Below are 17,112 nucleotides of genomic sequence, written 5' to 3' on the forward strand. Positions count from 1 at the left end.
ATGGACACAAGGTGGGCTGAGACTTTTAATTAAAAAAAAATAAATCCATTGATTGGTAAAGTAAGTTATGATAAATGTAGCCCTGTTCATGACACATGGATGGGCATCAGGAAAAGACATTGATCCAGGGCATACTGGAAAACTCAGCAGCACATTAGGCTTGACACTATGCAAAAAAAGGGACTTATAGGGTTAACCCATAAAAAATTGTTTAAAAGAACTGAAGTCCTCAGTGGTTAACCCATGCAGTCATTGAATGCTAGGACAGATCGGCTGGGCACAGGCAGGGTGTGCTGAAACTTTTAGTACTATAGAGGACGCACAAGGTGTAGGGTGAATTGGTCCTTACTCCCCTCTACTGGTCTATATAGGCATGTATAGGGTTAATTAACCCTGCAGCCCAGGAGCAGGCTGTGGGGAGTTGTGTAGGTGCATGCTGTGTAATGCACACTGTGCTGGGCTTAATAAGGGGAGGGGAGGAGGAGGAGGATCGCTGTGCCGGGCGCTGCTTTATTTAGGACTCCTGGATGCTGTTTGCGGAGGACCAGAGGACTACATACATTACTGGAGCATCAGAGCTGTCCGCAGATCAGGACCGGAGACCACCAGATCTGATTGTACACCAACCTGATCGGCAACTAATCTGCTCCCCCTGTGAATGGGAATTGCCAGGATTCCAGATCATTGAACCTCACAACTTAAATCCAGCCTCGAATCAGGATCCCCCAAAACAAGATTCAGGATCCCCCAAATCTAGAGTTAGTATCTTCCCCAGCCCAGAGCCAGGACCCCCTGGCATCTCCAAACTTTGCGCCTCTGATGCGCCCGCTCCTCGGAGATCACTGACCCGGAGCCTCAGTCCCGACATTACAAGGTGAGCTCAGACTTTTGGGGGTAGATGTCGCAGGTGGATCTGTTTCTACTCCTCTTCTATTTCCCTTTAATGACTTCCCCTATTAACACTGATTAGTGCTATAAAGCGATTTGTCGCAAGTGCTAATTGACTGATTGTGGACGATGGGGGTGCAAAGTGGTGAAAAGTTCATTTCTTTTTGTCCTTACAGGTTGCACTGATTTCCCCCCGGAGATGGAAGTTTGGATGAGTGACTGGACCCTGTTCACACTCCTCAGTGTATAATCTCTGTTCCCCCAGGACACCTCCATTGTATTTATTACATTATTTGCTTTGATCACCTGCACAAATGCAATTCAGACTCTTTTCATTTGCTCTCATCATCCTGAACTGTGTGGATTACAGTCACTGCCAACCCAACCGGTGGAAGAGGAGCAAAAGAGGTCAGTGCTGGGGGACTCCTAGGATATGGGGGTCTGGCTGCAAGTTATGGGGTCCACATATAGCTGAACCTGCCATATAGCCCTTTAAGGGGAGCATTGTGAAATGTCCATTGATTAAGCCATGGATAACACAGATTCCTAAGAGATGTAGCAGAGCTGAGATGGTGATTGTGCTCATGTGGTGCGGTGTGAGATGCTACTGTCACAAGCTTGTGTACTGTGATCCATCCTTGGAGAAAAGTGCATTTCTCTGTTGGGACAATAGGTGGAGTATTGCTATGTAATAACCTGACATAGTGGATATGTCCTTGTATCTCTACCGTGTTATGTAGTCATTTATTATGAAATGCATTTATACTCAAAGGAACTTTATTGAGGTCTTTTCTATAGGAGGAAGTGACAGCTAAAATCCTTAAAGGCAATGTCCACCACGGGGGACCATTTTACTTCTTTAATATTTTGTTTAAAATTCATATATTTTTGGCTAAAAATCATTTCACAACTCAGATCCACTATAAAGTCTGCACTCTTTAGCCCTTTAATGTTCATTGCTTTCCTGTACATTCAAGTTGATGTGGTCTATGAAGAGCACAGACAAGTGTCAGAAACTCGCATTGAATTGTGAAGATGAGCTCACTGATAGATTCTCAGTTGATCCATTCTGCAGCCAGCAACAGACAGGGATACAAAGTTTAATACAAGGCAAACGATGCATCGTTTTTAATGAAACCCAATTCCGAAAATCATTTCTGGCTAAAAATACAAGTATTTAAGAAGAGGAGGGTCCTTATTCCTAAAAGTGGTCAACCCTTAACATTTTATGCAAGATTATACTATTCCCTGGTAATGTTTGGTCTTTCCTGCTGAGGTGTGTGTGTGTGTGTGTGTGTATGTATATTATATATAGTGTGAGTGTGTGTGTGTGTGTGTGCATATGTGTGTGTGTATATGTATGTGTGTGTATATGTATGTATGCGTGTGTGTGTATATGTGTGTGTGTGTGTATATGTATGTGTGTGTGTGTGTATATGTATGTGTGTGTGTGTGTGTGTATATTTATGTGTGTATGTATGTATATAAGAGGGAATAATTTTATATATATAATATATATATATATAATTATTCCCTCTTATTCCCTATAAAATGATATCCTCATAGACAGAAGTGGCTACAAGTGTCCAACTGCTTTAGTTGATGACCCTTAATATCCGCAACTTGTGCATGTAGTAGTGCTGGACATGTCCAATTGTATAAGGCTAGAAGGGCCTCTGTGTGCAGGAAGATTGCATAGAATACCACAGATATCTTAGAGATGAAATCAGGTTATGACCAATAAATTTATGTCCAGAGAAAGAGAGAATGGAGGACTTGGCTTTTATTTCGGGGACTCACGTGGCATGTTTTTAGCTCCACTTAACTGATTGACACTATATCCTCTGTAGGAGCTACATCGACTCCAACCCATATCTCTGGGAATCTTTTTGTAGAACGCATGTGATTATAAAACTAGTCCTGGTACCTATTACCTACAGGTGGTTTTGTGTCTGGTGCACTTACACATCCCAGTAAAATCCTACCACTGACTGGAATTGGTTCCAAAATCCCATTTCTAGTGTGACTGTTGGGTTTGAGAGTTCCCTGTGTCCCATTTCTGGAGAAGACATACCCACATATGTTTTAATTACTGTTACATAAGGTAGACACGGAAATAGTAAGTGAGTGCTGCTAGATGGCTTAGAACTCCCATAGCCTTTTAATGGAAAGAGACCGCATGTGTCCAACACTTCTCTCTACTTTAAACAGTGCTCACTCTATATAAGTAATTCGGCACTCCAGGTCCTTCGAGTTGGTGCTCGATAGGGTCCAACCCCGTTAGTAACATAAATTGTAAATCCTGCTCTTAAAGTTCATGAAATAAACAAAACTTTATTTATAGGCGTGGTAAATTACCATGGCTGTAAATAAAATTTCATGAACTTTTAGTGCCCGATTTACAATTTGTTAAACAATGCTGAGGCATCCTTGTTAAGGATGGGATTGCAGAGGTTGTACGTCCACCAAATCATTCATTCGTGCCATGCTGTAAATCTTTGTAGTACAACACCCCTTTAAGCAAAGTGCAACATGAGGTACTGACTAACGATGTACATTGGATTAGTTTTTGGAATAACTACCTCTGTTGACTTGTCAGCCAAGCTCAATGGTTGCATCAACTACAAGTATCTAGAAAAAATGAGATCATGGCATCCAAGGAATGTCAAACTGCCCTTGTAGGGGTCGTGTACCCCAGAATTTGCAGCTCCGTCCCTAAAATGTGTTTTCGTTCTGTCTTTAAGTTTTTTGTTACTTTCTTTATTGAATTTCTCTTTGCATACTATATACTAGGCAAAATTCTCAGAACATTCTCCACTCCGACACCCATTCTTAGAAGTAGTGATGAAGCTTTTGGCTTTCGCGTAAAAGCTCACAGAACATTTCGATCCAAGGAAAGGGGGGAAAAAAAAAAAGTATCCAAAACCTGAAATTCATAGAAGTAACATGATCAAGTAATGTGTTGATGTGGGTTTTGAGATAGTGGAGGTCCCAGTTGGTAATTGTAGATCCAGTCTAGGCAGTCACTCTTTAGATCGCTATCGTACTGTTCCCTTTCTAGCAAATATTGCTTTTTCCCATGAAGGTTTCTGTAATCACCTGCTAAATTTGATAGATCGCAATGAAAGCAAGTTCTTGTTGAATTTCTGTGGTTAGTGCTTGGATAGAGGCAGTAAAAAAAAAAAGTGAAATAAAATCTAAATGCTATCCAAAATCGTGAATTAGGTAGGACAATGTCAAGGAATTGGCTTCTTGCACCATATTTAAGTGTTTTGCATCATGGATGGAGCCAACATGGGTATGATATGGGGGGTGATCTAAGCTGGAAATATGTTCTCCATCGAAAGGTGATGGTGGCGCGTGCCATGTGTCTTGAGTTTAGATGGCAAATAGAAATATTAGTTAAAAAATAAAATATCTGCTTGGGTGGTCACAATTAATGATCTCCTACGAGAGAAGTGTTCCTGCCTTAGAGAAGCAGCATGTTCGCGTGGTTTTCCTGAAAACTCTACATGAGTCCGCTGCTGGGAATACTGTTGAAGGCAAAGGGATCATTAATCTCAATGACCGAAGCCTCCGCTGCCAGCTTCAGTTCCCTCTGATGTTCAGACGAACACTCTACATGAGCTGCACACATTAGCCCAACACTGAAACAATGTTTTTTTTTTTTTTTTTGCAGTTATGAAATAGTTGGCGAATATTCATCTATATGTAATGATTTGGTGCAAGATGAATATGAGAAATGGTATCCTCTAAGCTGTCAACTCTTATGATGATGCATAATATTGATCTAGATACTTACTATGTGTGGTTGAAGATTGACTGACTGGTTTTTCCCAATAGCATTTCTAGAGCTTGGTGCCTCCAGGGGGCTCAAGTAACATAGCAAATGTAATGCTGGGGCTAGAAAAGGAGGGGATTGTTTGGTTACAAGGGTGGGTCATATACCTATTCTGTAGAGAACATTTTAGCAAATTGTACTCCCTTTCTTGAGTTCTGTGAAGGTCAAATCATGCACAGTTCCGTAAACCTAAGCTGTCTTGCATGTTGTAGGTTAGAGGAAACCCATGAAGATCACTTAGTTCACTCTCTGAATATATGTATGCATATACACAAAAAAGTGTAGGTGAAGTTTAGGGAATGTTATGAAGAAATAAGAGTTACTTATCCTTGACTCCTCCGTCGTTCTCGTGGTCCCTCTAGTCCTGCAGTGGTCATGTGTCTGATGGACTCAAACGTAGAAGAAAATGACCACGGCACATGGCCAATACCCAAAACCGTTATTTAGACCTGGTCTCCCATGGTAGACTTTAGAATCCTAGAATGGAAAAGTTGGAAAGGACCTCAAGGGACATCGGGTCCAACCCCCTGTGAGTGCAGGTTTTCCTAAATCATCCCAGCATATATTGATCTAGTTTCTGCTTGAAGTTTTCCATTGATGGAGAGCTCACTACCTATTCTAAGCAAATCTAGGTTTCATGAGTTGGATTGGTCCAATAAAGTGAAAAATGCAGAGGGGATCCACAAAACCGGTTGGGTTCCACCTACGTAGAAGTAAGGTCTGCTCAGACTAGACCTCAGGACCACCTTTGGTGAACTCAATGAACCATGGTGAGGGAAAAATAAACTTTGGCCCTTCTAAACCATTTAGAGAATAAATGCCACCATTTGGGTAAGTCTCTATCATTTCTCTTGTATTGGGCCATATGTCAGATTACAAGTTGACATGAAATTTTAGGAAATCTAGGTTTCACAATGGATATATTGCTGACTATACCGATCCCATAGGTTCATTGAGTTAAACAAAGGTGTTCCTGAGGTCTAGTCTGCATAGACCTTGTTCTAACGTAGGTGGCACCCAACCAGGTTTGTGGATCACCTCTGTATTTTTTTCATAGCTTGTGCAGAATTTTAAGGTCTGTCTAGTCCACCAAGACTTCTACAGTTACCTTCAAATAGCCACCTGAATAAGACTTGTCAGCCCTTCCTCGTTCCTAGCCTTGGCTTACCTGAATCAGGTAACTGCAATCGATCAGTACAAAGACTTGTAAGCACATCTTGGATGTGAGGAGTTAATAAATCCGAGCTCCTCCTTCAGATTTCACAGCCAATAACCATAAACCCATCTTTCTAAAGTCGCCAAGGAGAACAAATTGAAGAATTTTTCGAAACAAAGCAAGGTATGTGTCCTATGTGGGGTCTTACATCAGCGACAATAAACCTTTTTGTCTTGGGAACAGCCTAAAGACTTGGCTTTCTTATATCTTCAGACGCGGTATCATCTCAATAAAAATATCATGACGTTTCTCATTTTGTTAGGAGAATGACTAAACATTTCAGCTGCATGGGAATTCTTCGTTCTTCTCTTGCATTAAAGTGGTACAAGCAGCTTTTAAGTCTCCTTTTCTGACTACCTTGAGCCTTCCAGATTTTTAGGCTAATGCATTAGGTCTGCTCGCTCAGAGTCGTGATGGCACAATGATTTACAATATTTAATAATGGAGCTGTGTAAGATTTAGTAATGTCTTATGATGTGTATGGTATAATGTAGCTTCGATGGACTCTTTGGGGTTTTAACGTTAAAGTAAAACCATTAAGTTGCAAATTTTTTTGGCACAAGCACAGTAATAATGTCTGAGGCAACCTGACTTGTGGTCAGCGCTGGTACTTACATCCTTCTAAAAATGTTTTTATTCCTTTTAACACTATAGGAAGATTTACAAAAGTAAACGTGCCATAATTTTTGGCTCAATCTGCTCTAAAAAAAAGCCCTGGATCATGTGCCAAATTTCCAAATTTACTATATATTTTAATATTTTATTTTTTTTTCCGGTCTTACTTGACTGTTTTTTGGCTTTTATGGGGTCTCAACATGGTACTTTTTAAGTAAAAAGGTTATTCCTATATTGGCCAGCTAAAATCTTCCTTTAAAAAAAGAAAGATTGCTCTGCCCAGCTTAAATTTTATCAGACTTCTGGCTTCTTGTCCCTTGATCCAGTGAATTTCTGGACACTAGGCTCACCCTATCAATCTAGCAGCGCTGTAATGATTCCACAAGACATAATCCATCAGGATCTAAGTGTAGTTACCAAGTACTATTGGGTGCATGGAGGATGTGGAGACAGATGAAAGAGAGAACAGGGGAGAGTTAGGATAGTGAGCTGAGGTGATAGGCTTGACTAATGAGATGCGTCTTTAAATCCCTCTTAAAAACTTGGGGCAGGGTATTAGTTGGATCATCTGGGGTAGTGCATTTCAGAAAACTAGCGCAGCACAAGAGAAGTCTTGGAGACCGACGTACATGGTTCGGATTATGAAGGGAGTTAGTCTAAGGCCATTAGTGGAATGGAGAGGACTGGTTTGGTTGATAGACAAAGGTAAGGGATGAGATATAGGGTGGTGCAGAACTGTGGAGAACTATGTAGGTGAGCAAGATAAGTTTGTATTCTGTAGCGAATGAGTAACCAGTGCAATTGTATCACCCATGGGGAAAGGGGTATAAATTACTCATCGCCTGGCCTGGGGATATCACAGGGTGGCCCTTTCGCCCGGTTTCGTGGCCCCGAGGTGTACAATAAAGGAGGGGGTGGTAATGGAGGTGTGATTTTTGTGATGCCACCTGCAGTTTGCGGCCAGGGAATACCCGCCGCTGCTGTCACTGTCCTCCGGGGCAGATGGTAGTAGCAGCTGGGATGTTTCTGCTCCCCACAGGTAGAGCGGGCACCAGGGAGATGATGGAGGTAGTAGGGGTGCGTTGGGGTGCAGGGCTGAGGGTGCCGACAGTAACCAGATGACACAGATTGGTAGTTTCCTTTTAACTTTACTGGTAACAGTTTGTAGTCCCGATGTTCCAGGTCCAACTCAGCCTGGTAGCCAGGAGGAATGTCTCTATGCCAGGTACGTTTCTAGGCTTTCCTTTTATGCGTTTTGGATCTCCGTGGCTTGCAGCTACTTGGACACCGGTTCTTGGTTGCTTGGTGCTATGTCTCTCTTTGACAGGCAGCGCGAGCCGAATATGGGTCCCGCATGTTCCTCTGCGGCCCCGGGCTCTATTTTGCTACTGCACCTTAGGGCTTTGTTGGTGGGCCAGAAAACATAGAATCTCCTGGCCTCCGGGTTTTACTACTGAGCCTTTAGTACCCAGTGATCTAGGACTCCGGTGTCCTGTACAATGCGCTCGGTCCTGGAAAGCCTGTAGACAGCTCTCATACAGGGACCAGTCTCCTTCCTCTCCTTCAGGGTTCTGAGGTTCCTCTTCCTGTTCCTCTGACTAACCCCTTCCCATCCCAGAATGCACAGGGGGGGCTTGTCCCAATCAGGACTTGAGCTTCCCCTTCTGGTCTCAGTCAGAAAGTGTTTTGTGCAATGGTACCTGACATTGAGATCTTCCCTGCTGCTTCCAGGCATAGCACTGTCCTCAAGGTAAAGAGAACAATCCCACTGTGGCTCCCATGACCACTGGGGTGCCACACAATCACTGGCACAAGATGACTACATCGGTGATGTGGCTGGACAAAAAAAATGACTCTAGCTGCTGCATTCAGGACAAATTGGAGAGGAGAAAGTTTGGTTTGAGGGAAACAGATCAGAAAAGAGTTGCATGACCAGCTGAGGGAGGATTCTCCGGTCATGATGTCTGTGTAACCAAACCCCCTTATCCTCTAAAAATAAACACACGGACTGCATGCGACTTGGTTCAAATGGCCACAGCAGCCTTTTTATTGCCTATTGTTTTACAGACTAGTACCTTAGGGACGCCGTCCAACGGGCGACCCAAAACAACCACATAACGGTAACAATAGACAATAACATTTACAATACCCCCCGGGGTAGGCCCAGTCCACTACTACTACTCCCCCTGTCCCCGGCCGCAACACACCGACCCAGAGACGAGGTGCCAATCACCCACGGATTGACCCCCACACTTTGGCAGAACCCCGTGCCTGCCACATCCCGGAAACCGAGAGCCACCATACCAAGACAATGACTCCCGGTCCAGCCACCAATCACTTCCAAACCTCTGGACCAGACCTACCCCCACCGCTACTGTGACAAAAGGTATCCCAACTACCCAAAAACATCTCCCACATGACAACACAAAGGGAGGGTGGGCGGGGATCGTTCGGCGTCCGGAAACAGAAGAGGAGGTAACTCCTTCCTCTCCCAGCTAACCCTTTCCCTGCTCCTCCTCTTCCTCCCCGGCTAAAACCATCCCCCAAAGCCATATTAGGCATATACCACTGTCCCTATTAACCCATCACTCCCTACCTCCCCCTTGGTCATGTCGCCCCTCCCCCCAAGTGGGTCCGTGGCTTTCTTGACCAGCTGAGGGAGGATTCTCCGGTCATGATGTCTGTGTAACCAAACCCCCTTATCCTCTAAAAATAAACACACGGACTGCATGCGACTTGGTTCAAATGGCCACAGCAGCCTTTTTATTGCCTATTGTTTTACAGACTAGTACCTTAGGGACGCCGTCCAACGGGCGACCCAAAACAACCACATAACGGTAACAATAGACAATAACATTTACAATACCCCCCGGGGTAGGCCCAGTCCACTACTACTACTCCCCCTGTCCCCGGCCGCAACACACCGACCCAGAGACGAGGTGCCAATCACCCACGGATTGACCCCCACACTTTGGCAGAACCCCGTGCCTGCCACATCCCGGAAACCGAGAGCCACCATACCAAGACAATGACTCCCGGTCCAGCCACCAATCACTTCCAAACCTCTGGACCAGACCTACCCCCACCGCCACAGGACAGACCACGTGACACCTTACGTGGCCTGGACCCGCCACACACCAAAAGCACGCTCCACACCATCCTGCAGACCCAACGCCCATAAATCCAGACCGACCTCGTTGAGGTGCACACCATCACCCCTCCGAAATCGCCAATCAGCCGGCTCCAAATCCCTGTGCCGTACCACAATCCCACCATTCCTGGTCACAAACCTAGCCACTACCCTATTCACCTGGGCCCTGGCCTTATTAACCTTCTCCACCGACCGAGCCCCTCTCCATGCCAACCTGGTCACTATGTCAGACCATACGACCAGCAAACCAGGATACCGCTTCCACCACTGCAGTAAATCAATCTTTATGTCTCGGATCAAATCCCGCGACGCCCTGGCACCAAGATCATTACCCCCCACATGCAATACCAGCACATCCGGGGGCCGCTCAACTTTACAATGGAAACGAAATTCCGGGACCACCCTGCCCCACTCCATGCCCCGAACTCCGATCCATCGAACAGTCGCCTGCGCACGATCCAAACCCAGCTGTCGACCATTCGGGCGGACCTCCGCCCGACGGGCACCCCAAAATACGAAGGAGTGCCCCAAGATCCAGATCAGGCACTTCCCTATAACAAATAAAACAAAAACGAAAATATCAAAACCAATAACAGCACAACCACCAACACATCAAAAAACACCCCTTTCCTCAAACCTTCCGCACGTAACCAAAGTCCCATGATGCTACAACAACTGCGGTCTCACATACCGCCGAAAACAAGAAGATTCCCATCTACCAATACGCTTTACCACCTCATCTCCAAGCCCCCAACGGGCTGCCTCCGTTGCTGCACCAATTCGGAATGAATGCGACCCGAATTCCTCCGGGCGCTCCCCCGCGTTACGTAGACTTAGCCGCAGCACCGCCACAAACTGAAACCTCGACAAAAACGACCCATTCAAATGCCGCAACAACGGGCCAGGTAAGCCTCCCCTCACGGCCATAAATCTCTCGACTAAACGCACAGGGCACAATTCCTCTCCTGGAACCGCATATAACACCACCAATCTACCACGGCCCAGCTGATCCATTTTTGACCGGCGAATCCGGCACTCCACCTGACTACTGCTCACTTGCACGTCCTCAAACATCAAACCACCACCCGTCACCCTGGACGGGCTCACCAGCTCGCCTATCCGGAACGCCCCATAAAAAGCGAGACCGAAAGCCGTTGTAAATAGAACCGTCTCGTACACAGACTCACAAATGCCGCTCAGGCCACCCACCATCCGTCTCAACAAACCAAACGATACAGGGCGCCTCTTGTCCCTCTCCCGTACGCCACGGCGAAAGCCCCGCAAAGCCTGACGAACCCGAAAATCCTGTGAAACATCACGCTCCCCTCTCATTTTTAACCAAAATGCCACTGCCGACACCCGATGTGCCACAGCCGATGCCGATCGCCCGGCTGAAAAATCCGTACTCACCAATGACAACAAAGCCACCAAGTAATCCACGCTTTCCCCACCAAACATCAGACGCAACAACTCCTCCCATTCAGCCCACACCTTAGCATACCGGCACCAAGTCACCTCGGTCACCGAGTTCCGAATCAAGTCTGAGATCACCGCCTCACCAGATGCCACAAATCCTCGGGGCACTCCACTCCAACTTCGTCCGCCCACGGCAACAGCGCCCGAAACCTGCTGAACTGAAAACTAGACAAAGCATCAGCCACCTCGTTGTCAACACCCGGAACGTGCCTTGCCACTACCTGCACATTCAACTGCAGACATCTCAACACTAAATGCCGCAAATACACCACCACCGGCTCCGACTTAGCAGACAAGTTGTTAATCGCGTGCACCACCGCCTGGTTATCACAATGAAAACACACTTTCCTTCCGGCAAAGTGCGACCCCCATAGCTCCACTGCCACTACAATGGGGAATAGCTCTAACAGAGCCAAATTCCTAACCAAGCCGCTCTCCCGCCACGCCTGTGGCCACTGCCCGACACACCAATGACCTCTGAAGACAGCCCCAAACCCGGCCGACCCCGCCGCATCCGTAAACAGCTGCAACGCCCCGTTAGACGCCACCCTCTCCATCACCAGCGTCCGGCCGTTGAAATGCTGCAAAAATTGATCCCATACTTCCAAATCGTCCCTGATCGCCTTTGTGATCCGCACAAAATGCGCCGGCAACCGTACCCCGGCCGTCGCCGTCGCCAAACGCCTCGCAAACACTCTCCCCATTGGCACAATTCTGCAAGCAAAATTCAATTTTCCAAGCAAAGACTGCACCGCCTTAAGCCGCACCTTCTTCGCCGCTTTTACCCCTGACACTGCGGACCTCAAATCACGGACCTTCTCCGCCGGCAACCTGCATTCCATAGCAATGGTGTCAATTTCAATTCCCAGAAAACACATCACCGGCGCCGGGCCTTCCGTCTTATCCGGCGCCAAAGGAATCCCGAAACTGGCCGCAACTTTTTGCAACGCAAATAGCAAACCCGCACAAACCATCGAACCCGCCGGCCCGACACGCAGGAAATCATCCAAGTAATGAATGATGGACGTAAGCCCGGACACGTCCCGAACCACCCACTCAACAAACGAACTAAATGCCTCAAAGTACGAACACGAAATGGAACAGCCCATTGGCAAACAACGATCAACATAATAACTGCCATCCCACCAGCAACCCAACAAATGCTGACTATCTGGATGAACCGGTAACAACCGAAACGCTGCTTCCACATCCGCCTTTGCCATCAATGCACCCCGCCCCGCCGCCCTAACCAGGTCCAACGCCTTATCGAACGACACATAATATACCGCCGACAACTCCGGCGCAATGCCATCATTCACCGATAACCCTTCCGGGTAAGACAAATGATGAATCAGCCGAAATTTATTCCGCTCCTTCTTTGGTACCACCCCCAACGGTGACACCACCAAATTCCCGCACGGCGGGGCGACATAAGGGCCGCCCATCCTGCCCAAAGCCACCTCCCTTTCCAGCTTCTCATCCACCACTTCCGGGTGATCCCGAGCGGAACGCAAATTACGATACGGCGGAACCGATGCATTAACAACCGACGGAATATGAAAACCATCCGAAAAACCAGAACTTAACAACGCCGCCGCCTCCTTGTCCGGATACCTATTTAAAAACGGAACCATCACTTCTACCTTCACCGGCGTCGTCCCTCTTACCAGCCCCATCACCAGCCTTTCCTTTTCCTTTTTTAAAACATTTGGACAAGCTATGTCCCCCCCCACATCCGGAGCATTCATGCTTAAAACGGCACGCCGCTCCAAACCTGCACTGCCCTTCATTGTACTGCCAACACAAACCTTTCTTGAAACTTGCCGGGGACCCGGCCCCCCCCGAACCCCCGGCGCCCCCCCGAAAGGGCTGAGCCGGTGCCGACATCAATCGCATCCATAAGGAAATATCCTTATGGTCCCAACGCATATCTGGCCGCAATGCCTTCCGCTGCCTAAATTGCTCGTCGTAGCGCAGCCACGCCAGTCCGCCATAAACTCGATAAGCCTCCCCTATCGCATCCATGTAGCCGAACAAAGCCGAACAATGCTCCGGCTCCTTCTCCCCGACCACGCTCGCCAAAATCGCAAATGCCTGTAGCCAGTTGGCAAAAGTCCGAGGAATAAGCCTATAACGGCGCTTTTCCTCCTCGTCCTTCTCCTTTTTGGAATCACTCGGCTTAACCCTATCCAAATTAAATTTCTCCAGGGGAAGCAGAGAAAATATCTCCACATATTCCCCTTTCCAAATTTTTTCCCGCACCTCCTTCTTTAAATGGGCCCCCAGCGGGCCCTCAAAACAAACATAAACTTCGCTTTTAGCCCTATCATCTAAGCGCACCACCTCATCCTCCTTCTCCTTTTCCTTCTCCTTTTCCTTCTCCTTTTCCTTCTCCTTTCCCCCCCCCGTCTCACTCCCCCCTTCGCCCCCCCCTCTACTCGCACCCGCTCCGTCACCCCCCGTCGCCGCCGAGGCCCCTAAACCGGCTGCACCCACCCACGCCGCCACCGGCGCCTGGGCCCCCTCCCCCCCCGCTCCCGAAGCCGCCGCCAGCCCCTGCAACAGCCCCAACAATTGACTCCACACTGCGAAACCAGCGGGCGCTGCCGTAGCCGCAGCCGCCCCCCCCCCCCGAAGCCCCCCGCCAGCGCAGCCCCTGCCGCCTCCGCGGCCGTCTCACCCGACCGCCGCTCGGCGTCTCCCGAGACCGCCGCCTCGCTGTCCTCCGTCTGTCGTCCATCCGACTCCTCCGAACCGAAAGCCTCTTCCCCCTCCTCGCCGCTGGCCTCATCTTCCATCCGACATCCGGGGGGCGCCGCCGCAGCACCCCCCCCACCACGGCCGCCAGACAGGGCCGCCGCGTGGGCAGAGTCATCCCCGCTCCATCTCTTGCCCCGGGGTGACAACCCAGGAGACCGTCCTGTCCCCCGCGCCGGCACCCCGGGCCTCGACCTCTTGCGCCCGCCCCCCTGCCGACTGCAAGGGGCCTCTGGGCGCGGACGACCAGACGCCCGGCTCCGGATCTCAGCCGTCGTCGCCTCTGGCCCTCCTGGGCTATTGCAGGCCTCCATCCGCCGAGTCCTCCCGCTCCCACGGGAGACTGCCACATCCGGGGGCTGCACAGCGGTACTGAGTGACCCGGCGGTTGCCGCAGGGCTCCCGCCGTCACTCCTTCTCTCAGCCGCACCGGGGTCAGGCACCGCAGACCCCCCCCCGGCGCCGGACCTACCGCCACGTGCAGCCCCGCGGTCCCCCCGCCGACTGCAGGGGGATCTGCTGGCCTCTCTCCTGCGCCGAGCGCGCTCCCGGCCTGGAGCCGCTGCAGTCTCAGTAACTCCAGCCCGGAGGCCGGGACCGGAAGCAGGCCCCGTGCTGGCCACTCCCACCTCCCGACCGCCGCGGCTGGAACGAAGATTCCTCCCGCCGGCCTCTGCAGCAGCCAGACGCTGCTGCTGCGCTGCACTCTGCGGAGGGTCCCTGGAGGGGCTCTTACATCTCCTCCTCGCCCCCCCCGCGCCCGGGGAATACCTGCGGGGGGGCCGCGACTGGCGCCCGCCGCTGCTGGGGGGACGAGGGGCAAGCGCCGACGGGTTAACCCCGGCAGCCCTGATGTGGGTCTGCACTGCCAGGGGCCCGTGCGCTGCGACCGCTGCCTGAATCAGACGCTGGAGCTCCTGAAGATCTGCCATGGAGGTGCACGTGCAGATCGTTCGGCGTCCGGAAACAGAAGAGGAGGTAACTCCTTCCTCTCCCAGCTAACCCTTTCCCTGCTCCTCCTCTTCCTCCCCGGCTAAAACCATCCCCCAAAGCCATATTAGGCATATACCACTGTCCCTATTAACCCATCACTCCCTACCTCCCCCTTGGTCATGTCGCCCCTCCCCCCAAGTGGGTCCGTGGCTTTCTGTAGTCTCCATTGTGTCACTTTGGATCAGACCATTAATAGTACTTCTGCAAATGCCTGTCTGCACTTCAGTCTTTGTCTATTGGAAGTGCTTAAAATACAGATGCATCTGTCTTTGTGTTCACTGTTTTCTCTTGGGCAAAAACAGTTTTTGACCAATAGAAGTCAAAATAGCAATGATTGAAAATCACTGGCAGACACCAAAATAAAAGGGCCCCTGTACAAAAAAGCAGTATGTTGGCCCTTTTCAGTCCAATAACTAATCAATAAAAGCAAAATTCCACCTGTTTTGGAGGTGGGGTGGGCCCCCTAACCTTTTGGGTCCCTGTATAGCCGCACAGGTTGCATCAATAATGTTTCTGTCCCTGATGAAACTACACATTCAAAAACTGATCAAATACTGATCTATTCAATTTCATTACATATTCCTATTGTGGATCCATAATACTGACATATAAAATACACTTGTTTGAAGGAGATCTTAGAATTCATCTTTTATGCATTTTTTGCTTTTCTTCATTGCTAACATTTTGACATTTGTCATCTGTGATTATATTGTTCATTACTATAAAAAAGGTATCTAGATATAATGTCTTTGTTCTATTAGGTGATCTCTCGACTAGCTGAATAGTAGGTAAAGACAAAATGGTGTCCGCTCACCCTGTATGCCTGGTTTCTTCCTGATATGGATCCCAAAAACAATAGTCCAGCATCCGATATGCGGTAAAAAAATAGTATTCAACTTAATTTAAAAACATGGACCATAGACAAAAACCCCATAAGAAGTTCCACGTTTGGTCCTTAGTTATGATTAACGGGGTTGTCCGAAATCAACCTTAATGAGCTAACCACTTTTCTAATGCTTTTTTCTATTACAAATTCCCTAACATTCCCACTCTACTTTAGGCCTCTTTCACACGTACGTCCCTCCGGTACGTGTTTGGCAGTTTTCTCACGTACCGGAGACACGTACACACGTAAACCTAGGTATTCCTATGGTTTTGGACACACGTAAGTATTTGCGCACGGTACATGTGTCCGTTCCGTACTTACGTGTGTCAGTGTGTTCCTCACGCCGATATGTCCGTTTTCTCTCCGGCATCACTGGTGTCACATGGAAGGCAAACATGTCACACGTAACACACACTGACAACACGGATGTGTTCCGTGTGACACGCACCGGAGAGAAGACATGTGTCTGTGAGAAAAAAAAAACAAAACTTTACTCACCTTCTCCAGCCCTGCTGTCTCTGCCGCTGCTGTCACTTGCTGCCAACCACTGCTCATTATGCTAATTGAATATTCACTTCACTGCAGCCGGAAGCAGCAGCAGCGGGGAGTCGGCAGGACCAAAGATCAGCACCACGGACAGCGATGCCAGGGACAGGTGAGGAGAAAGTTCCCGTTCTCCGTGTGTTATCACGGATAACACATGGAGAACACACGTGTGCCATAAACATGGCTCACGGAGGGCAAAACGCACCTCTGACACATCCGTGAAAAACGTGCGTGGTTTTTCACGAACGTGTGAAAGGGGCCTTAGAGGGGTTCTCCACTACTGAGACAACACCTTCTGATTCCACATGTTTATCCCTGGTAAAAAATAAAAAAGCCTATACTCCACTTCCGTGCCGGGGCTTGTGTTTCCGAGGATCATGTTACATCACGTTACCCGAGTCCTGCTTCCAATCCCCACCTTTGATCACCATCACCGGCTTCTGTCTCTTCGCCTTCGGAAGCAGTAGCAGTCAAGAAGAAGTGAGCAGTAGCCTCAGCACCCTCTTCCTGTTGATTAACTCATTTGTCCAAAGGTGTGGAGATAGATGACGGTGGTAATTTCATGCAGAACCGCGTGGCATCACCACGTCAGTTGTAATCCCCAGGAACATAAAAAAATACCCAGGAACACACGCATTGGCACCTTTGGAATGGCGTAGTCATGGAAAGGGAGCATAACTTTATTTTTTTCCCGTTTGAGTATCTCAACATGCAACAGAGATTCTCAAATGAGTTATCAGGGG

The 17,112-nt window shown here is 48.6% G+C and overlaps 1 protein-coding gene across 1 annotated transcript in view; it reads left to right on the forward strand.

The window, feature by feature from the left end:
- The first annotated feature begins 464 nt into the window (after nt 1-464).
- RSPO2 (R-spondin 2) overlaps nt 465-17,112 on the forward strand; it is a 267,109-nt gene continuing 250,461 nt past the window's right edge. The window contains exons 1-2 of the mRNA XM_075316218.1: nt 465-874; nt 1,065-1,296. Of these exons, the coding sequence (XP_075172333.1) occupies nt 1,203-1,296 (94 nt within the window). The 5' untranslated portion in view covers nt 465-874; nt 1,065-1,202. The remainder of the gene's footprint in view (nt 875-1,064; nt 1,297-17,112) is intronic.

This window comes from Anomaloglossus baeobatrachus, chromosome 6 (assembly GCF_048569485.1).
Source record: "Anomaloglossus baeobatrachus isolate aAnoBae1 chromosome 6, aAnoBae1.hap1, whole genome shotgun sequence".
In the NCBI taxonomy this organism is placed as follows: Eukaryota; Metazoa; Chordata; class Amphibia; order Anura; family Aromobatidae; genus Anomaloglossus; species Anomaloglossus baeobatrachus.